Source organism: Gadus macrocephalus, chromosome 10 (genome assembly GCF_031168955.1).
Source record: "Gadus macrocephalus chromosome 10, ASM3116895v1".
NCBI lineage: Eukaryota > Metazoa > Chordata > Actinopteri > Gadiformes > Gadidae > Gadus > Gadus macrocephalus.
Window position 1 is genome coordinate 4,936,641 of NC_082391.1, and position 22,958 is coordinate 4,959,598.

Below are 22,958 nucleotides of genomic sequence, written 5' to 3' on the forward strand. Positions count from 1 at the left end.
TTGGGAGAGAGAGGTTGGGGAGAGTGAGGTTGGGGAAAGAGAGGTTAGGGAGAGCGAGGGCAGAGAGAGAGAGGGCAGGGAGAGAGGGGGAAGGGAGAGCGGGGGGGGCAAGGAGAGCTGAGAGAGGTCAACATAGCAGTTCTATGGAATTAGTTATTCATTTTTACAATGAAACAGCTAGAAATGCTGAAGGTAATTTAAATTGAATTTAGCAGTAAGGAAATAGTAAAGTTGTTCAGCCTATTAACTTATTAATCAACATGAACATTCAGCGTTAGATGGGGTTTTATGTAAGGGGGGTGGGTGGGGTTGCGTAAAGCTGAAAGCAGGTCAGACAAGAACAAAGGCTCCCTGGTAAGAGATCCCTGGTTCTGTCTGCTGTACGGATTACCATCTAATCTGTTACATATGTTCACTGCTGGTCTATTCAGTTCGGTAGGTCCTCTGTCCAGTTGTGTTGTATTTAGTTGGTTTATTCAGTTCACCATGTCCTCTTCCGATATGTTTAGTTGGTCTATTCGGTTCACTATGTCCTCTTCTGTTATGTTTAGTTGTTCTATTCAGTTCACCATGTCCTCTTCTGATATGTTTAGTTGGTCTATTCAGTTCACTATGTCCTCTTCTGATATATTTAGTTGTTCTATTCACTATGCACTTTTTTCGAGTTGTGTTATATTTAGTTGGTTTTTTCAGTTCACTACAGTTCCCTTTCAGTCCTCTTATCCGTCCTCATCCTGCGAGTAAATACAATGGAGCTCACGAGATCAGGATGGTCTCATGAGGCTTGGGGGATTCCGTCACCAGTTGAAATGGACAATTCTTTGACGAAAGCAAAGTTTGCAGAACAAAATTATTATTCCAAATAAAAAACATTATTTCTAACCTTGTCTTGACTATATTTTCTATTCATTTTGCAACTCATTTCATGAATAAAAGTGTGAGTTTCGTGAAATTGTCTGGGTGACACCAAACGTACTTTACCGAACCTGTAGTTTTGGTTTTCTTGCCATTTGCAGTTATTTGTGTTATGATTTTAAATATGAACATGGAAAAGAGCAGGTCTTGCGATACTTAAGTAACTTCAAACTGAAAAAGCCTTCAACTCAACATGAGTTTGATCGCCCACTGATCTCCCGGTTACTAATCAAATTATAGAATGTTATACAATATGAATGAGTATCAACACCTATTCACTGCACAAGCTCAGAGGCTCATTACCCTCGTTAGTAATAATATCGCTGGGTCGTTATGCAGCTAATGAGCTAATACAGGGGGTTGACTGTAAACTGTGTGGAGGGCGTGAAGGCTTTCTCCAGGCCTTGGAAGCATGCTTCCCCCCCCCCCCCCCCCCAACCATCAGCGATCAAACCAACCAGAGACACGTGGTAGCAGACCCTCTTCACTGGGGTCTGCACGTCACACACACACAACACCCAACAACCTTCTCTTTCTCCGCTCGTTTGGATTTATTCACAAGCTGTTATCACAGTACAAACAAAACATGAATCACTCCAATGACACTTGAGTAAAAAAAAAAATATGACGTTTACATCGAGCTTCGGAGAAAGCGCCGGTGATATACATTCATGTTCCACACGGAGAGAGATTTAAGAGGCCATGGTTCTGCTTACGACGGAGTCAGGGAAGGCATCCTCGCCCCATGGCCCAGCTGAGGTGTACAGCTGCAGATCATGGCACTCGTGTGTCAGCATAAGCATCGTCCTTATGCTTTACATAAGGCAAATCATTTACAACCCTTTTTGCTTCTGCTTCAACAGTTGACTTCAACCGGTGGGAATAACTTGGATCTGACCGTTAGGCCTTAACCTCAAAAGAAATCTCATTGCATAAGTTTAAATACTTTAGACATTGCACTTCAAATATCCTAATTTGTAGATCTCTAGGAGCGAGCGGGACCAGTTCAACTATGTATTCGTAAAGGCTGATAAGGCCTGTGCACGAATGTGTTTGGCATGAGCCGACAGGCGACACTCGGAGCTCTGTTTCAGTCAGTTTCTTAAGATGGTCTTTACAGATCGGTGGCTTGTTATTGGCTACCTCACTCCAGGACCTTACAAAGAAGTTAAACATAGAAGACCACGAGAGAATGGAAGAAATCAACAGTAAGGCACTGGTGCAGCTACATTGAACATTCACTCACACACAAACCCAATATCAGACTCGAACGTAAAGTACGTTGGAGATTGTGGATTACGTGACAATATTTTAAAGGGTCCCGATATGGACATGACAACAAATGATTAAATAAGACATTTTCAGGGCTTTTAAAGTACGAAAAAAAAAAGAAAAAAAAAAGAAGTCACTTTTGGACTGAGATTAAGCAATTCAGAAACTCTAAAGTGAACACATTTGAATGTTGTATAAATGGCAAGGTCAGGGGGATTTTGAACTCAACTTTTGCAGCTAACTTCGACGCAGTTGTTACCAGAAGCTAGTTGCTGTAATAATAAACATAATCCCTTTATCACAACATCCCATCGCCATAGAATCACACAGGCCAAGCTTTGGCCCATATACATAAAAATAAGTTTGATAATACGATTATTACAAAGTTATTCCCATTTTGACATCGAATAAATACAGGAAATAATACAGTACAAAAAAGTCTGATGAAAGAAAGATTCAACACACATGCACGTCAAGATGTTCTTTCTTAGACCACGGTTGGACATGAGAATGCTTTTAAGTCAAGGAGTCGTCATGGATATGTGCACGGTCCCTCTCGTTTTAAAAAGTGCCATTGCTGTAAACAAATATCTTTTTGTTCTTCTGTTCTTTGAACAGATCAAAAGTTTAGCCAAAACACTTGTTTACAGGCAAAAGGATCAGCTACTTCTTTAGATAAAAAGGTTTGGGCCCTTGCTACACCTTTCAGGGTTTCAATAGGAATGGCCTCAAAAATCCAAAATATGCAAGTCATTGTATTTCTTTGAAGTTTCACAGAATGCATTCAAAATCACACATCCACAGTAGCTTTTTACATCTCTTACTAGAAAGAGGGCACTCCAGGCACATGCAAACTATGAAGACGACCCGGCAATAAGCTTGGGCATAAAGGCGTGACTTCAGTCAGCAAGAGACGCGTCTACATGAACTTCTCTTAATGCCCACTTGCTCAGCACGTGGACGCTGGGAGGACATCGATTCACATCTATAATACTAACTCTATTATTAGATCTTTTTTAATTTGTACCTCTTCAGGTTCTCTGCTTTGTGCTCTTTAAAATGGCCACACTTAGAAACAGTGTTGAAATGACCCATTGCACAAGTTCTTGGGGCTCTGGAGAATGTTTAGCAAAATCACTTTTGGTACAATTAAAACTTGAATGCACCAAATGATTTGATGTTTCACCTGTCCATTGCAAACATTAGACCAAGAGTTTAATCTAATTAAAAGGGCCACCCTCTACTTAAATGTCTGTATGCCAGTCTTGTTACAACAGAACATAAGATGAGCTTGTTTATAAATCCGGATTTATAATAAGTAATGCTTGATATCTTAAAAGTGCAAGGGAGTCCACCATCCATGTTTGAACACTATAGCTACTTCTGAATCTCTACTGCTGCAGACAGTCTTTGGAAGTTCTCAAGCAGCCCTGCATGTCTTACTGCGAAGAATGTAAACAATTCCACTGCATTCACATGCACACATGTCATAAATAATAATTATAATAAAATGAACACAAACAATAAAAACACAATCAAAACAAAACCAATATGTGAAAAAAAATGTTCCATAGAAAGCTTTCCACAGTTCATCCATGTTGACATTCAGACTGTCCTTATTTGACTTGGGAGGAAAAAACGACTCAAATAGAGAACTTTAAGGAAGACTATTGAGATTACTCTGCTCACTGGAAGATGTCTGACGTTTCCTTATGTTGGAGTTGCCATTTAATAAATCGGCCGTTGTAAGTGGGCACAATCCATACTCTGACACACATGTACAGTGCGTCAATGGAGGGATAGACAACACCCCCCCCCCCCCCCGTGTGTGTGTGTGTGTGTGTGTGTGTGTGTGTGTGTGTGTGTGTGTGTGTGTGTGTGTGTGTGTGTGTGTGTGTGTGTGTGTGTGTGTGTGTGTGTGTGTGTGTGTGTGTGTGTGTGGCTGGCTACCAGCCGGGCTCGGGGCTACAGTGATCTGGGAGGAGTCGTGGATCGGGGGGGGGGGGGGGTGCGGGGGTTCGGGAGGGTCGCTGTGGTTACCGCGCTGGTGGTCCCAGGTAGCAGCTCGGATGGGGGGGGGGGGGGGCCGGGATCAGCGGTGGCGCGTGTTGCGGGCCATGAAGAGCAGCACGCGGCGGATCCCGTGGAGCCGGTCCTGGAGGGAGGTGAGCGCCACGAAGGGGAGCTGGGCGCGCCCGTCCAGGGGCAGGACGGCCAACAGCCACCAGCACCACGACGGGCCGTTGGGGCTGGCCTGCACACACACACACACACACAGGGAGACAGACGGTCACTATCTGGGCCCGAGGGTGCCATCACTTCAGGGACTTGGTTTACGTAATGTGGGTACGTTTGAGTCACCATTTGTTCAATGATCAACTACCAGTGTGTGTATGAAAGTGTGTGTATGAAAGTGTGTGTGTGTGTGTGTGTGTGTGTGTGTGTGTGTGTGTGTGTGTGTGTGTGTGTGTGTGTGTGTGTGTGTGTGTGTGTGTGTGTGTGTGTGTGTGTGTGTGTGTGTGTGTGTGTGTGTGTGTGTGTGTGTGTGTGTGTGTATATAAGTGCGTGACAAGGCGTCCACGCACCTGAGGGTCGGAGTCTTTCTCGGGCATGGGTCCGAAGTGCGCCACGATGCGTTCCTTCTGGTCGGGTTTGAGGGAGTTCACCCAGACCAGGGCGTGGTCGTACACCGCGTCGTGGAGCGTCTGGAGGTCCTTCTCCGCCGTGCCCTCCACCTACACAAACCACAGACAACGTCAGATACTGGGGAGACATTGAAGGATTTGGACTAGCATTGAAGGACTCTCCCTCTCCCTCTCCCTCTCCCTCTCCCTCTCCCTCTCCCTCTCCCTCTCCCTCTCCCTCTCCCCTCTCTCCGTCCGTACCTTGACGTCCTCCAGGTACTCGATGTCGGCCGTGTTGTAACCGTCCTGCTGCCGGTGCTGGTTGACCTTGAAGCGCCGCCGGCCGATGCAGTCCACCACCGAGCGGCCGTCGGCGAAGACCTCCACGTTCCGGATCTCCAGCAGGCAGCCGTAGTCGGCGAACCCCTTGGCCTCGTCCCCCAGGCACATGCCGAAGCACCTGGTGCCCGTCTCCATGCAGCGGCGGATCATGAGCCGGTAGCACGGCTCGAAGATGTGGAGCGGGCAGGGGACGGTGGGGAAGGCCATGGTGCACACGAAGATAGGCACGTTCTGGTTGAGGCTGGAGGGGCGAAAGCGTGCCGTCATTAGTACATGCTGCACAGCAACAAGAAGCCAGTGAGAAAGCGACCGCCAGAGAGACATTTGTCTAGGTTGTTTTGCGGATCAACCGCATGGGGGGGGGGAGCTATGATTGACTCAAGGCTGTCCACGTGCAAAAGGATTGATTTTGAATTTCAGAAGTTTGGTTTCATAAGCAACACTTGGTGATAAGTAGCACGCTAACTGTGTTTGTGGAGCCCCTAAACACTCAGCCACACCGCCAGCTGGCCGACACGTGGGCTGGGTCAGACGGTCCACCCCAAGGCACACTCACTTTGAGAACTCGGCCATCTCCTCATGGTAGACTTTACTCCGTTCCATCAGATCGGCGGGAAGATACGTGGATATCAGGCTCTCCATCAGAGACGTCTTGCAGTAGGACCGCTCGGCCAGAAACTGAGGAGAGAAGGTAAAACATGATGCCTATGTATAGAGGAGGGAAGGGGGGTTATAGCTCAAACATGGCACTTTGTGTATAGTCCGATCTTGTGTTGCAGTCTTCAGGGAGGATTTGACCGTTGGAAACATCGAAAAAAAACATTGATCTTTTGGACGGAGGGAGGGTGTGGCTCAACGCTTATGTTACACAAGTCACATTTGGCATCATGTCACGTACACGTATTGATAAAACTATTCCCCTAACCTCTCTGTGTTTGCTCGTTCATTACTTCAGTTCACTTTAGCAGTAGAAAAACAAGAAGGTGTCCTTAGGAAGGTTGATGTTCTGGAACGTACCTGAGACAGCTCTTGTTTACAGAGGGGACACTGGGGGTTGTGGTCCAGACATCGCTCCAGACACTTAAGACAGAAGGTGTGACCGCACGGTGTGGTCACAGGCTCGTAGTAGAGTCTGCACAGACCGGAGGCAAAAGGGTCATCACAAACACATCCGGCAAACCCAAACATACAAACATTGTAAAGTGGAAGCATTTTTAAGTGCATTGCGATTGCGTTAGCAGAAATGAAAGATTAAAGAACATGAAGGCGGGTTGGAGCAGAAGCATCGAGGTCAAGTGGAGCATGTTATCATACCTCATGCAGAGGGAACATTCCAGATCTGTAGGGTCGATGAGGTCACCAACCACAGAGTTGCAGGCACCAATCATAGGCTCTGGAAAAAGAAAAAGAGTCAAATAAGAATACAGGTAATGGCCATTCCTTATTCCTCATCAGAAACCACAAATGTTCAACGCCTTAGTAATATGTGATTGATGCTACAGTAGAGATTGTTGCATAGAGGCCCTTCAAAACACGGAAACGTGAATGTGTGTTAGCAGGAATGCATTGGGCTCCGGCCAGCAGCAGTTCAGTTCCTCACCAGACTTGAGCTTCTTGCAAACGTCGCTCCCTGTTGCTCCTTCCTCGTTGGTGCTCCTCTTGTCCTCCACCACCTCCTCCTCCGTGCTCCACCTTTTTCGTTTGAGGAGGTGTCGACAGCAGGTGCCGTTGGGCCTGTCGTCTCCCGCCCCCTCTTCGTCCAGCACATCACTCCCCTTCAGAGACTTGCAGGGGAGCCTTGAGGAGGCTTGCGGGGGGGAGGGGGGAAGGTCTATTTCCGAGGACAGCTGACTGGACTGGACTGGTGTCTAAAGTAAAAGATTGAAGACAGGAAGCACGTGATTAGTAGGAGGTACTTCCCGTTAGTTTTGTCTAATCTAATGTCTAATCTCTCAATACGATAACTTTGGACCGCGCCTCCTGTTTTGAAATTTTGACTGACAAATGAGAGCCATAAAACCGTAATAAATTAATGACCTTTAAGTGATCTGTCTCCTTTGGCTTCTACTTTGACGTCAGTGTTTAATAATAAGTGTTGTTGCATAACCGCCTGTGTGAGAGCGGGAGACAGCGAGACAGAGACAGAGACAGAGACAGAGACAGAGAGAGAGAGAGAGAGAGAGAGAGAGAGAGAGAGAGAGAGAGAGAGAGAGAGAGAGAGAGAGAGAGAGAGAGAGAGAGAGAGGTCTTACCCGAGGGGACCCCGAGGGCGGCGTGGGCCGTGAGTGGATGCGGGGGGCCGCCGACGTGGCGGGCGTGTGCGGGTCCCACGGCGCCAGGCCGCTCTTGACCGTGGTTCTGGAGCAGAGCAGAGCAGAGTAGTCCAGGACGCGGTCTGGGACCTGATCCGTGACCGGGGCCAGGAAGTCCCCGAGGAGCTAAGAACAGGACACACGAGGAGGAAGGAAGGACAGAGGAGACGACGGAGGAGACGAGATGAAGAGGGAGAGGACACAGGAGAAGACGTTATTCAAATGTGCATTGATGGGGTCACTCATAAATCATTTAGGGGTGTAGGACAGAGGGTATCAAACTAGTTCAAGTAGCTGAATCAACACCACTAGTAGGAGGAATTTTTAGAGATGAGGTTATTTACTCAAATTTCAGCAAGGTGTGGACATTATATCAACATTATAATGTTTATAATTATTTATATAATTATAACACATCTCAATCAAACAAATATATATAGATATATTACAACATTTCCATCAAGTCTACATAATAGTGTACCTTTTGTGCCTCAGTCTTGGCCAGTTTGCAGTCTGGTTGCAGGGTCAGACACAGCAGGTATGCCTTTAGAGCGTCGTCACTCCTCCCCAGAGACACCAGGGCCTGTGCCTTACGCTGATGACCCTGTGGAACGAGGACAGCGCATCGATTACACACACGGCTTTACCCTTTCAGTTCACAGCCTGCTGTGGATACACATGAATTGTACCAGACGGCCAATTAAACGTCATGCAGTCCATGGCGGCCCGTACCTTGGACCAGTGAGGCATTAGCGTGCAGGCCGTCTCCGCATCGCTCAGAGCCATGTCGTAACGCCTCAGACTAGCGTGGATCTGAGACCGGTTGCTGAAGAGGAGGTAGTCTTTAGGTGCTGGGAGGGGGGGAAAGTAAGAAAGACAGAAAGAAAGGGATCGGGAAGGTAAGAAGGAAAGAAAGTAAGAAATAAAGAGAGATCGAGAGAAAGAAAAAGAACAAAGCAATTATTAATAAATGAATTGATTATTACGTAGAAGCTGCCGCGATGGAAAAACGTCCATTACAAAACGCTGCTTTATGAAACACCTCGTTCCTCCATATGTAGGGCGGCCATGCTACCAGAAGGTTTCATAACGTGCTAGTTGCATAAGTTCAAAACTTATGCAAACGTCCCCATTGTTAAGGCAAGCCTATACGGGAATCGTGATTCAACATCCTCCTTTTAAAGTGCCAGCCCCTATACATTTCTAAAGTGTTATGAATCAATAACAATAATATGTAAGCCTACAATGGATTTTCTTGTTTGCATCATTTATCATCAGGGACACCTAATTCGCCTATACGTCAAATAGAGACGTAATCTACTTGTAATATACACACTAGTCTCCCCATGGCATGACCTGATATAACACCCTGACACTCATGTCTGTTTTCATTGTTAGATGCCACACAAGGTGCGGGGAACGCGCCAGCAGAAGCGACGCGCTTACGCAACGCTGGCTCCTGTTATCCAACACGACGGAGCAGAGCGGCCCATAGCCCGGCGGAGCTATGGGGGGTATGTGGGGTGTGCTGACACACACCCCACATACGCATAGGAGCGCACAACCACAAGAAAATATAAATAAAATCCACAGACGTCCAGTTTCGTTTATATATGAATATAATGTGCGTAACATCATAATATCATGTAATATGATTGAGTCAAAAGTTGTAATTGTTACATTGAGGGCCCAAATTCACACCAGCAGCAGCAAGGATGGTCTTCTTAATAACACTAATCTATGCATATAGCGCATATAGCAGGCATCATGCACCATGCACTAGTAACGTCGAGGTAAGACCCCATATAAGCTGCAGACCTACCTATGAAGATGGCTTGGTTGTATTTGTCCAGAGCCTCTTCCGTCTTCTTGTCCACATAGAGGCTGTTGCCCTGCCGCCGGAGCTCGGCGGCCCGGCACTGGGTCGGGAACCACTTGCAGAGGATGTTCCCGAGGACCACGTTCACCCGGTAGCCCGGCACGTCTTTGAGCTGGGAAGTGTCACTGCACTCCTTACAGCAGACAGGCTGTCCTCCGGTCTCTCTCTCGAGGCACTTTTTGCACAGGCTGTGTCCGCACGGCAGAGTCACAGGTTCGGACAGAAAGGCAAGACACGTCCGGCACGACCAGGCTTCTTGTCCGCAGCCCGTGTCGGCATCGGGGCATCCCTCCGTGGCTACCGACTCCATCCCAGGGTCGGTCTTCTTTTTACTTCCAACTCCATTCCTCTTCATGTTCTCGATGAGGAACGTGAGAAGGTTGCCCAGGTGGACAGGTTGAAGTCTTTCTATCTCCGAAGCCTTCTGGTAGACACCGAAGGCTTCGGTGAGTTTCCCCCCAAAGGCGAGCGCGTCTGCCCGCCTCACCATGAGCTCGAGTCGGCCCCGGGGCTCCACCGGCTCCCGGAGTTGGTCCTCATAGATGTCCGCGGCCAGCTCGTAGTTCTTCAGGTGGAAAGCCTCCGCTGCCAGCTGGAGCATAGCGTGGGTCTCCGTGCTCATCGCAGAAGGTATTGTGTGGTAAACGTCCTCCTCAGTGTTACACTCGTCTGCTGCTCCCCGTCTGCCTCTTGTTCATACCGCCGTACGTCCGTATGTTCAGACCCGCTCCGGTCCTCCTGTCATAAAGGACGGTGTTCTCAATGGAGAGGATGTGAAAAAAATAAATTACGTAAAGGTATGGTCACGTGACGCCGGCGAGTTGTTGTGATTGGACGAGCGTGATACATGGTTACAAAACAGCCTCTGAGCTAACACTCTGAAACAGGGCGGGGAGGGGGGGCTGACCCGCCAGGAGGGACTCCGTCGATCCGCCGCTCTGCCGCAGCTAGTCTGCTTTAAGATTTCTAGGGTTATAAAGAAGGGTCAAACAAGGCAAATAGTTCAGTTTTTTAAGGTGATTTAATTTGTGTACACGTAACTACACTATATTTAGTTATTTGCTATGATTTAAGGGGTTGTAGATACACAATACCTCACCTCATTCAAATCATGTTATATAGCAAGGTAAATAGCATCCTCGGCTGTGGCCGGTCATGTAATTTAAATTGCAAGTCATACTGACCTGCGGTCTGTATATTATAGGCCTACGTTATAACTTATATCATACATTATGTTAAACATGACATGGCTGTTTCCCCATACAAATACAAAAGGCCAGTATAAGAAAATGTGTATAATTAGATTTTATCTATTTGTTGATTCGAGATGTAATAATAATAGTAATAGTCTTTTATTTTATTTTACATTATAAAAATAAATAAATATAAAGTGTATGTATAGTGTGATCTTTAGAGTTTGACTCAAGTTTGAGGCTTGACTCAATAAGTATAGCCTACATGTTGATGCGTTGTTATTATTAGGGTTACCCCATATCCTATTAATAGCCATCCCGAACATTCCAAATCAACTACTTAGGCTTACGGCTTCTCACATTGTAGTCAGGAATATAGGATAACAGGCCACTAGAATGCTACTACCAGCTATAATATAGGTCAACTGGTCTAGTCTGAACTCATTACCAAACAAAGACGCACGAAGCTGAAGGATGCAGAGCAGAGACACTGACACAGATGTTCATCACACAAAGATAGTTAGTTACGGACATGGCTGTCATTACTGAAATCACTTTTTGTAGGCTATATATTGATTCTAACATACATTCATACATCTATATATAGGCATGCATACATACACAGACACGCAAACTCATACAAATGAACATACTGGATCATAAATACAGGCATGCATGCATACTAGACCAATACATCGGTTGGCCAATTTTATCGGCCAATACTGCCTTTCACAGATGTATCATTGGCGTATATGTTTGCCAATATTAAAATTCTATGAATGGTGTCGATTTATAAATGTAATCATCTAGGGATTAAACCACTACTGCGGTGGTTGAACCTCTAAATCGGGGATGGGCAACTGGCGGCCCATGGGACCGCATACGGCCCGCATCCTCACTCAGTCAGGCCCGCACATCATTTTCATTTAATTTAATTTAAAAAAAAAGATATATATATTGAGTTACAGAAAACTCGGTCAAGAAAGAAGAGGAGCAGAGGATATGTTCATAGAATTCAAAGGCAAACCCATGCGTCTAGTTTGCTTAGAAACGATAGTCATGAAAGATTCCCACTCAAGTCAACCACTACAATTACTACAACTGCCCTGAATATCATGCTTGTTGGGTTTGAGTTCATTGAGTTGTTGCACTTAATGTTGGGCCACTGTTTTTAATTTCTGTGACATCATTGAATGATGATGTATGTGAGCCCTTTGCACTGATAAAAATACCAACCATTCAAGTGGCTGTTTGAGCATGGAAAACATAAAAATGAATGTATGTTAGTACAATTAACATACCGCACATAGGGTATGAATCTGGAAGATTTTATAGGTAGTGGCCATCCCCGAAATGCACCAGAAAACAGGAAATCATATCTACCAAATTCAAAATTTTGTAGCTTCTCTCAGTTTACGTTTGGTTGAAGTGCACAGTCACATGGCCCTTATGGAAGAAATTAACCCTACATTTTATGGCAAGCTATGATTATTATTAGGCCTATATATCATATAGATACTTTAATGGTGGAAAGTAGCTGATCACCTCTCCCCTATAAGTTAGGTTTAACACGGCACTACAGAGTAGGTTCGCTCAGTTCCTATCTTGTGTGTATAGGGATCAATGTATGTTCATTGTAAAGCTGTGAACTGGAAAATCATGTTATGCAAATCAACATTTTATGCAAGTCTGACTTTATATTATGTAAGGATTGGGTATATAAGGAGCAGGACGAGAATCATTCGGCAGTGTCTTTGCAAATCTCAATCGGCTTTGTTGTTGCTTGTTCGTGTGATAGATATATTTGGATTGATTTCATAACGAATCTATTATTGTAGTATTGGTAATACAATAAGCAATCAAAATGGTAGGAATCTATTATTGTAATATTGTGAATACAATAAGCAATTGAAATGGTTAAAGAGAGTTTAAAAGATAATTTACTCAAATAGTTCATAACTATAAGGGTTAAAAAGTCCTTTTAAACGTGTCCTGGAAGAGTACCTTTTGATTGGTTAGCTACGCTTATCCCTGATCAACATCAACCCCTTACATCTATAACCAAGGAGGACAAAAGTGTTTTGTGGATCAACAGCTGCCTAGAGAGACTTGCAAGCAATCTGAGGTCAACCGCTGGTGCCAAGAGAGCTGCGTCGCTCACTCTGCAAAGAAAAAGCTTCTGCATCACACTAACATTGTCCACCAGAGATTAAAATGGATTCTTCAGTGCTGGAGGAATTAAAACTAGAAGTTGTTGGAGCCCTGTACACATTAACCAGAGATGCTTTGATTGTAGTTGGTTGATCGCTGGTTTAAACCTTGAAAAGGTAACAGGCAAAAGTTGATCCTTTTTCTCATCTCATATATCACAAGCCACTTAGAGAGAGAGGAGCTAAATGAGCTTGAAGACCAAGGCATGACAGAGCTACTGATTCTAAAAGACCTAATTGTCGAGTTTCAAAAGACTGCTCAGAAAATTGCACAAGATAAAGCAGCCTCAAATGCAAAACAGACTGATTTGGTACAAGGGATCACAGAAGAACAGCGTCTGCTAAAAGAGATAGAGACACTACAGTCCTTGTACAGAGTATGTTTCTCCACACTGTTCTGACAGGCCTGCAAAATGATAGCATTAGGAGCGAACTCCAGCCCTACCTGCAACAAACAACATTAAGTGACGAGCTGCTCCTTGAGAAACTCAACATTGCTTGTGCAAACGAATTTGAAAGACAAAATAAGAAGAAACTACTCACCCAACAGCGCCCGACCACTGTCAACTCAGTCCAGTCTTAAGATCCACCTGCAAATAAAGATTTAGGGACTACTTGTATTATGCTACTTTTACTGTGTTTACAGACAACAATCCACTGTCTTATGTCCTGTCAAGTGCCAAGCTGAACGCAACCGGAAGCAGATGGGTAGCAGAGCTTGCAGACTTCCACTTCACCATCCGATACCGCCCAGGTAAAGAAAATGTGGATGCCGACAGTTTGTCAAGAATGCCTGTAGATATGGGAGTGATCATGGGTCAGTGTACTGAGGAGACATCAGACTGTGTGGCGGCCACAACCCAAGCTGTTGAGACTCAAGACTCCAACTCACCATGTGTTTGTCCAGTACTTGCCTCTCTCTAATGTATAGCAGTTCGTGAAGAGATGCACAAAACGTTCTCAGCTGCTCAGATCAGACAAGCACAGCAGGATGATGTGAACATCAGTCAAATAATACAGTGCAAATTGAGCAACAAAAAGCCAGCAGGACATGATCTTAATGCCCTCAGTAACCAAAGCAAATGCCTACTGCGTGAATGGGAAAGACTTCATATGGATGAGGATGGTATTCTACGTAGAAAAACAACAAACAAGACAGCTTGTTTTACCTGAAAGGTATAAGAGCACTGTACTAAAAGAGTTGCATGATGATATGGGCCATCAAGGCATTGATCGAACAAAATCACTGATCAGAGATAGATTCTTCTGGCCTTACATGCAAAAAGAAATGTAACATTATGTGGCAAGAACTTGCACAACAAAAGACACACGCCAGAGAAACACGGGCACCTCTCACTACTATCGTCAGCACACAGCAATTTGAACTAGTGTCAATAGATTTTCTTCATTTGGACAAATGTAGCGGCGGATACGAGCTACCACCTCCAAGTCTGCTAAAACAGTTGCTGATCGTATATTCAATGATTATGCCTTGAAGTTTGGACTGCCAACACGTATACACCATGATCAAGGTGGCGAATTTGAGAACCAGCTCTTCGTACAGCTGAAGAAGAACTGTGGCGTGTTTGGATCATGTACGACACCCTATCACCCGCAAGGAAATGGGCAAGTCGAACGATTTAACAGAAAATTACTACAAATGTTAAAGACACTCACCAACAAACAGAAAACAAACTGGAAAGACTCCTTGAACAAGTTGATCTAGGCATATAACTGCACACGATACGAAGTAACAGGTTTCTCACCTTTTTATCTTCTATTCAAAAGATCCCCAAGATTACCCATTGATCTTTTGTTTGGTCTCACCTCTGAGTCAGGGAAAACAGATCATCGAACGTACATGGAGAAATGGAAAACGCAAATGCAGCAAGCATATGACATAATGCAAAAGAACGTGAAAAACTCATCTGAGAAAAATAAAAGACACTATGATGCAAAAGTGAAAAGCTCAGTGTTGCACCCAGGTGATCGTGTTCTTGTGCAAAATCTGACACCCAGAGGAGGCACTGGAAAGCTTCGCAGTTTTTGGGAAGAGAATATCCATGTTGTGATCCGAAAGGTTGGCGAAGACATCCCAGTATATGAGTTGAAACCTGAGCAGGGAAGAGGAAGGTCAAGAATTGTACATCGAAATATGTTGCTACCGTGTGACCACTTACCCTCGGAAATTCCGCCAAAACCAAAACCTAATAAAAGGATAACAGAAACAGCTGCAGAAAACACAAATCAGGACGAGAGTGAAGCCGAAGATGAATGTGTGTGTAACAGGTTCACAGAGCGCTTGGACACCAGGTTTGCTTTTCCAATAGAAAGTCCTTTTATTTCGATCGCTCAGAAGTCCAACAAAACACAAGTCGTTAAACGTAAATCAGAACTCTACTCAAAACGGTCGCAGGGTGCATTCCAGGCGATCTCTGGCGGCGATCGCCCCCGTCTCTCTGCTCCCGCTCCTTCCAGGATTCCTTCCCTACTACAACACAAAGCAGGCACATAAGTACAAACACTCCCAGATTGGCCTGAGTGATGACACCTGCTCACACTCAGGTCCAGTCCCCCCAGCCAATCCGGTGCGCTCCCAACCTGCCCATGCTCCCCCTGCAGGCCAGACGTCGCACGTCCCCCCACAGAGTGTATTACCCAGTCATGTCTGAAGTTCCCATCAATGACAGGACCACTGAACAGGCTGACACACAAGGAGAAAAGGCTGACACACAAGGAGACAGTGACACTGTTGAGCTGGTCAGAGAAAATGCAAATGAGCCTGAAATACAGCAGGAGGATATGCTACAGGAAGATGATCAGCAAAGTGAAGATGAACAACCGGCTGCAGCAGTACAGGGCGAGGTTCCAGCATCCCCACGTTCAGATTCAGATGGAGGGGAAAGAGAACGAGAACATTACTTGCCACGGAGAGAAAGACGGGCCCCAAAGATCTTCACCTACGACCAACTTGGGACTCCAGCATGCTACAGTGCAGTAAATGCAGCTGAAAGTCTTTACCAGTATCAACCCATTTTGTACAGTAACGTTCGACCAATGTGGACTAGCCCATGCCAGGTTTACCAAACATTACTCATGCAGAGATACTAGGCATATAACTACTTTATTTTGTTCAGTACACAGAGAGCCTGTTCGAAAAAAAGGAAAACCCAATAATTTGGTACAATGGAGTTGATTTGTGCAGTGGACCTGTAACCAGTAAACCTAAATCGGTTATGTTCTTGGTTCGTTAAGGTTGTGATGTCGGGACGACATATTTCGTAGGGGAGTGTGTAATAGATATATTTTGATTAGAGCTGTCAAGCGATTAAAATATTTAATCGTGATTAATCGCATTAATGTCATAGTTAACTCACGATTAATCGCGATTAATCTCAAATTATTTTTCTATGCTAAATATCCCTTGATTTTTTTGTCCCATAATTCTTCTCATTTTAATTCTCTTATCAACATGGTGAAGTGCATCGGCTTGCCTTGTGCAAATGATTTTTTATTGATAACAACATTGGCATATACTGATCAAAATATACTGTGATCATATACTGATCACAGTATATTGGCATATACTGTGCAATTAAACGACTGCTTTGAACAAATGTCATTTGAACATAGCAGTCAGGCTACTGCTTCTTTGTTTTGAGCCAAAGAAAAAAAAAAAAAAAAAAATATTATTTTTTTTGTTTAATAAAATAATTGCGTTAATCGCGCGATAATTTTTTAACGCCGTTAAATTTGGTTTGCGTTAACGCCGTTAATAACGCGTTTAACTGACAGCTCTAATTTTGATTGATTTCATAAGGAATCTATTATTGTAATATTGTAAACACAATAAGCAATTAAAATGGTAGGAATCTATTATGGTAATATTGTAAATACAATAAGCAATTGAAATGGTTAAAGAGAGTTTAAAAGAGAATTTACTCAAATAGTTCATAACTATAAGGGTTAAATAGTCCTTTTAAACGTGTCCTGGAAGAGTACCTTTTGATTAGTTAGCTACGCTTACCCAAACCGGAATGGAAAGCTCTCGGCCACGATGCCTCATTCTTGTCAACGGCACGACAGAGAGCAACGTGTCGAGTGTGGTAACTTCTCCCCTTCCCTTCTTAGGGTGTTACATTCGCGGGTAGCAATAAAGTCTTCTGTCATACTTGATCCGGACCCCTCGATTCCTCAAGCTCTCAAGCTCTCTTAGTTTAGTTGAAGTGATAGAACTCGGTTTTTTTCTACCACATAATTGGCATCACGAACAGGATTGAAGAACTGAGATTCGCCAACTGCTGTGCTGCAGGACAGGGTTCGAACGAATCATGCAACAGAGCTCATCATAAAAATGTAAGCAACGTTCTTACCATTATATAGGGAGTTGTGTGATCTGTTCCTGCCCTGCCTAAATGCTATGCAGCAGGTAAAAAGTCTCTTCAAATTAACGAACCATTGTTATAAGAAAAGAGAGAGAGAAAGAGAGGAGCCCTGTGAAAGATTGACGGATGCGCATACTAACCATAAATGCTCTGTGGTTTTAACTAACTAAAACGCTTTGTGGTTCTCAATTGGTACGAGTTGTTGTTATTGATATTTTGGTTAAGTAGGCCTACAGTAAGTCCTGAACTGTCTTTTAGAAGAACGTATTAGTGGGAAAGTTTGAATGGGACAGGGAATGAAGGCCCCTAGATCTACCCTCCAGGGAACAATGTCCCTGGAGTGGTTCGATTTGTAGGGATTTTCTGACAAAATCCTAATTGGAGTTTTTGTCAGTTGGGAGTTATTGAATTCGGAAATGTTGACGTTTTGTCGGTTGGTAATTTAGAGTTGTTATTGAATTTAGAGTTGTTGGAGTTTTGTCGGTTGGGAATTCAGAGTTGCTATTGAATTCAGAGTTGTTATTTTGGATACGTTTTTAAACAAAAGACCTTCTTGGTCAACAGTTGGTCAACCTTTTTTTGGTAATTAAAGACGAGTTAGTGACAAGTTCCACTCAGCATCTTGCTATGTGACAATTCTATAATAGTTTGAAGGAAGTGTTCAGGATTCGACCATTTTAAGATAAGCTATAAAAAGTTGCATGAATCGTTTTCTTTCTGTATTCAAGCCGCGATTGGATTAAGTTCAGAGGTGTAGCCATGGTTTCAACATTGGGGGGGACAAATGCCTGGGGGCGGGGTCCGGCCCCCCCAGGCAAAGATTTTGAACATGCATTAATCTGGTGCACTCTGAGAGCAAAATCTCAATACCTAGCACCTTTCTAGGGATGGATGTTTAAAACACTTTAATACTGGATGTGACCAAGCAGTCTGGGAGTGTGGAAGACTTGAAATTGGGAAAAGGTTTACACACAAATACTTCAGAGCTCTGTTTTCCTTTACTTTTTCAATTTAATATAACATTTTGTGCTCCTCAATATTTCAACCAATCCAGTCAGTTTTCCCACATTCAATTCATTGATGTTTTGTCTTTCTTACAAAACACACACAAACAAACACCTGCACCACCACAACAAGGACACAAAATCCAGCCAGTTCTTACTTCCATTACATTTTTTATTGCATAACCATCACATTTGCCAATGTTGAGTAAAACCCACCCAGGTGCATCTATCTCATGGACCTAAATAGAACCCCACCCCAAAACTTTTGTTACCCCTCAGATTTTCTGATATTTTCAACCAATTGTTTAATAAGTACCTAGATGAGTTTCATGAGAGAGCGCACTGAGCTAATGAATGATGCACTGTTAAAGAATTGGACATGTCAAGGACATAACCTAAATGTTTTCTGATTAGTTATGGATTAATCTATGAATACATACATTATACAATGTTTTGTAACTTTGAATGAGACTTCACTTAATAATTATTATATTGCTATATTAGCAACTGCAACGCTGCTGTGTAAAGTTGTGTGTCAACTGAAGGAGGCGAGAAAAAAAAAGAGATGAAGATGATGAAGACAGCGGTTTTAGTATCGATACTGTTGCACATAAGTATCTAATCCTTTATTATTTTTTTTAATTTTAATCGATTAGTATCTGACTATACATTTTTTTGACAACCCTACACTATATACATGTGTGTTAACAGGATTCTGCTTGAATGTCATGATTCGGTCTTAACCTTTCATATTTACTCCTCTCTTAGGCGACTCACCTTTATGCCACCACTAGATTGACAAACTCTCCCTGTGCTTTCATCCTCCAAACTTTCTGTCTCTCCCGCTGGCTCACTAGCTCTACTCTGAACACAACAGAGGAAACATGGAAGGAATAATATCTACTACTGAAACACACTATAGACATCAGTGCCACTGCCAACAGGATTCTGCTCTAATGTCACAATTCGGTTTAAACCATTAATATTTACTCTTTGACAATCATTTTGCAGACGCTTTTAACCAAAGTAACTTACAAATTGCATTGAACATAGGAAAAGCCAAGGTTCTACTAGTTTCCAGAACTCCTCTCTTAGGCTACTCACCTCTATGTCACTACCAGATTGACACACACTGCTTTCATCCTCCAAACGTTCTTGCTCTCTCTGTGCTTCACTCTCTTTATTCTGAACACACCAAAGTGAACATGCCACAGGGAAGATCCACATCCTCATTGTACCCAGCACTTCTGAAAATGCACTTCCGAATGCATCTCTGTCCCCAGCACATTTAAAACCAAACGGCCCATGCATTTAGATCTAATGGGGAACATTTCGGATCATTGAGACGTCGGCATAATGAGGCGTTGGAATTACGGAATGGGGCCGGGGCCAACGTCATCTAGCTGGCTTATTACATGGGTAACACATAGCTAATGATGCTGCTCGCTAGAGAAGCGACAAAAACCCACGAAATTTGATAGACACTATCAAAAGCTTCATAACTTACCTGTTTTTTCGATCGTAACATGCCACTAATTTGCTGTTGTTGATGTGATGTTTTTGATTCCATGGTCATGTAAAAAAGACAGTTGATGACCAATGCAATCGAGTGACACAAGTCACCGTCACCGAGCCGCACGTGCGGGGACGAATCAAATCATGGATCTATCCCATTGGCTAGCTAGCCCGAACAGCCATATTCTCATTGGCTGTAAGAGCTGTAGATAGAATCGGATTGAGTTATTTAGGGTGTGCGGCGCGCACTGTGTGCAGAGATGCGTTCAGGGAACGGAGTGTACTTCAGGGAAAACCTAAGTGTTCTACCCATAGAAATATTGAATTGCTATATCCCTATTCCTAGCGATTTATTGGGGGGGACATTTTGGGATATCTGAACATTGGGGGGGACTTGTACCCCCCAATGTATATGGCCGCTACGCCTACCTCGGAGACTTGTGCGGGCCTCTGATTAACACGGTGTAACGCCCCGTGCCCACTACCTCCGTCAGTTGTCCGTTGCCCATTGACTTTGAATGGGGACGGTCGCGCAATGCATTGTGGATCCGTCCGTTGACTTGGAGCGTTCGCCACCGTCAAAAAGTTGAAAAATGTTCAACTTTTTCGGCCGCGACGGATCCGTCATCCAATCAGATCGCGTATGCAAATTTAAGCACTGTGACGCGACTCGGGCTCTGACGATACTGGAAAGCGGGAAAGCGGGTCATCTTGCCTCGCAACAAGCAGGAAGAAGCGGGAAGAACCCGGCGAAGCGATTTGATTGGCTGACGGTTGCCTCTGCAAAGACTACTCCCCCATCCGTCAGCCACGCCTTCCCACGTCCGTTGACTGACGGTGCAGTGGGCACGAGGCGTAACGGGGTTGTTACGCTTCGTGCCCACTGCACCGTCAGTCAACGGATGACGGATCCGTCACTGCCGAAAAAGTTGAACATCTTTCAACTTTTTGACGGAGCCGAAGGCTCCAACGGAACGGACGGATCCACAATGCATTGCGCGTCCGTCCCCATTCAAAGTCAATGGGGATCAGTCAACGGACGGAGGTAGTGGGCACGGGGCCTGACCCTACATGCCCACTGCACCGTCAGTCAACGGACGTGGGAAGGCGTGGCTGACGGATGGGGGAGTAGTCTTTGCAGAGGCATCCATCAGCCAATCAAATCGCTTCGCCGGGTTCTTCCCGCTTCTTCCTGCTTGTTGCGAGGCAAGATGACCCGCTTTCCCGCTTTCCAGTATCGTCAGAGCCCGAGTCGCGTCACAGTGCTTAAATTTGCATACGCGATCTGATTGGATGACGGATCCGTCGCTGCCAAAAAAGTAAAAAAAAATTCACCTTTTTGACGGAGCCGAAGGCTCCAACGGAACGGACGGATCCACAATGCATTGCGCGTCTGTCCCCATTCAAAGTCAATGGGGATCAGTCAACGGACGGAGGTAGTGGGCACGAGGCGTTACGCCCCGTGCCCACTACCTCCTTCAGTCAACGGAGGTGGGAAGGCGTTGCTGACTGATGGGGGAGTAGTCTTTGCAGAGGCATCCGTCAGCCAATCAACTCGCTTCGCCGGGTTCTTCCCGCTACTTCCTGCTTGTTGCGATGCAAGATGACCCGCTTTCCCGCTTTCCAGTATCGTCAGAGCCCGAGTCGCGTCACAGTGCTTACATTTGCATACGCGATCTGTTTGGATGACGGATCCGTCGCTGCCGAAAAAGTTGAAAATTTTTCAACTTCTTGACTGAGCCGAAGGCTCCAACGGAACGGACGGATCCACAATGCATTGCGCGTCCGTCCCCATTAAAGTCAATGGGGATCACGCAACGGACGGAGGTAGTGGGCACGGGGCGTTACGTCTCGTGCCCACTGCACCGTCAGTCAACGGACGTGGGAAGGCGTGGCTGACGGATGGGGGAGTAGTCTTTGCAGAGGCATCCGTCAGCCAATCAAATCGCTTCGCCGGGTTCTTCCCGCTTCTTCCTGCTTGTTGCGAGGCAAGATGACCCGCTTTCCCGCTTTCCAGTATCGTCAGAGCCCGAGTCGCGTCACAGTGCTTAAATTTGCATACGCGATCTGATTGGATGACGGAACCGTCGCTGCCGAAAAAGTTGAAAATTTTTCAACTTTCTGACGGTGGCGAACGCTCCAACTGAACGGACGGATCCACAATGCATTGCGCATCCGTCCCCATTCAAAGTCAATGGGCAACGGTCAACTGACGGAGGTAGTGGGCACGGGGCGTTAGGCAGAACCTAAGTGCACGGACAGACGACAGTTGAGGACAGTTTCAAGGATTTAATCCGGTACAGGATCGGGCAGGCAGAGAGCAGACAGTAAAGTCACCGACGGGTGGGCAGGGAATCGTCGGTGGGTCAGCAGGCGAGGGGTCGGCAACGGGAGGGCAGACAGGCAGCCGAGGAGCAGGAAACAGGGAAGCAGACAGGCCGGCAGGGACTCGACAACAGGCGGGTGGTCAGACAGACGAGGGTTCGGAAACCGGCAGGATCAGCATTGTAGAAACAGTTCAGGAGTTGCGGGACAGCTCTGTGAGTACGAGAGACGATCTGGCAGAGACTGGGGCCCCGTTTACACGAGGACGCTTGCGGGTAAAAACGACAAAATACGCGACGCCACTTTTGCGTCTTCTGTTCGTGTAAACGTAGCCTGAGTGGAGAGAGAGGATTTATATAGAGGGATCACAGGTGAAGGTGGTTGGGTTAATTAGGGGAGATCAGGGTGGCAGGCAGGGAAATGGGAAAACCAGGGGCAGACCATGACACAGGGTGCCAGGGAGTAGGTTCACTCTGTTCCTATCTTGTGGGCTGCCATATGCAGGGTCCAAGGGTCAGGATGCACAGGCGTCAAACTTAGGCTACTTTTTGAAAAATATGCTGACATGCACACACGTACACCATCGCTCTGTATGCATAGGGATCAATGATTGTTCATGGTAAAGCTGTGACCTGGGAAAAACATGTTAGCCTATGTAAATCAACATTTTATGTAAGTCTGACTTAATATAATGTAAGCATTGGGTATATAAGGAGCAGGACGAGGATCATTCGGCAGTGTCTCAAACCTCACTCGGCTTCGTTGTTGCTTGTTCGCAGGTAGCAATGAAGTCTTCTGTCATACTTGATCCGGACTCCTCGATTCCCCAAGCTCTCTTAATTTAGTTGAAGTGATAGAACTCGGTTATTTTCTACCACACCCTCTGATGGTGATGATGAAAATGTTTGGCCCTCTTTATCATGAAAGCTGCCCATCCCTGCTCTAAATGCTTTGACTGAGCACGTCCACGTCAACAATAACA

General features: G+C 45.2%; 1 protein-coding gene across 1 annotated transcript; it reads right to left on the reverse strand.

Moving 5' to 3' along the window:
- Window positions 1-1,438: 1,438 nt before the first annotated feature.
- On the reverse strand, window positions 1,439-10,137 carry LOC132465496 (LON peptidase N-terminal domain and RING finger protein 3-like). Its single transcript, XM_060062161.1, has 11 exons — window positions 9,288-10,137; window positions 8,198-8,316; window positions 7,947-8,069; window positions 7,406-7,591; window positions 6,754-7,021; window positions 6,468-6,546; window positions 6,171-6,285; window positions 5,710-5,831; window positions 5,073-5,394; window positions 4,773-4,922; window positions 1,439-4,441 (listed from the first exon to the last, which is right to left on the reverse strand). The coding sequence occupies exons 1-11, from the start codon at window positions 9,964-9,966 to the stop codon at window positions 4,280-4,282; spliced, it is 2,325 nt and encodes a 774-aa protein (XP_059918144.1). The 5' UTR covers window positions 9,967-10,137; the 3' UTR covers window positions 1,439-4,279.
- Between the last annotated feature and the right edge of the window lie 12,821 nt (window positions 10,138-22,958).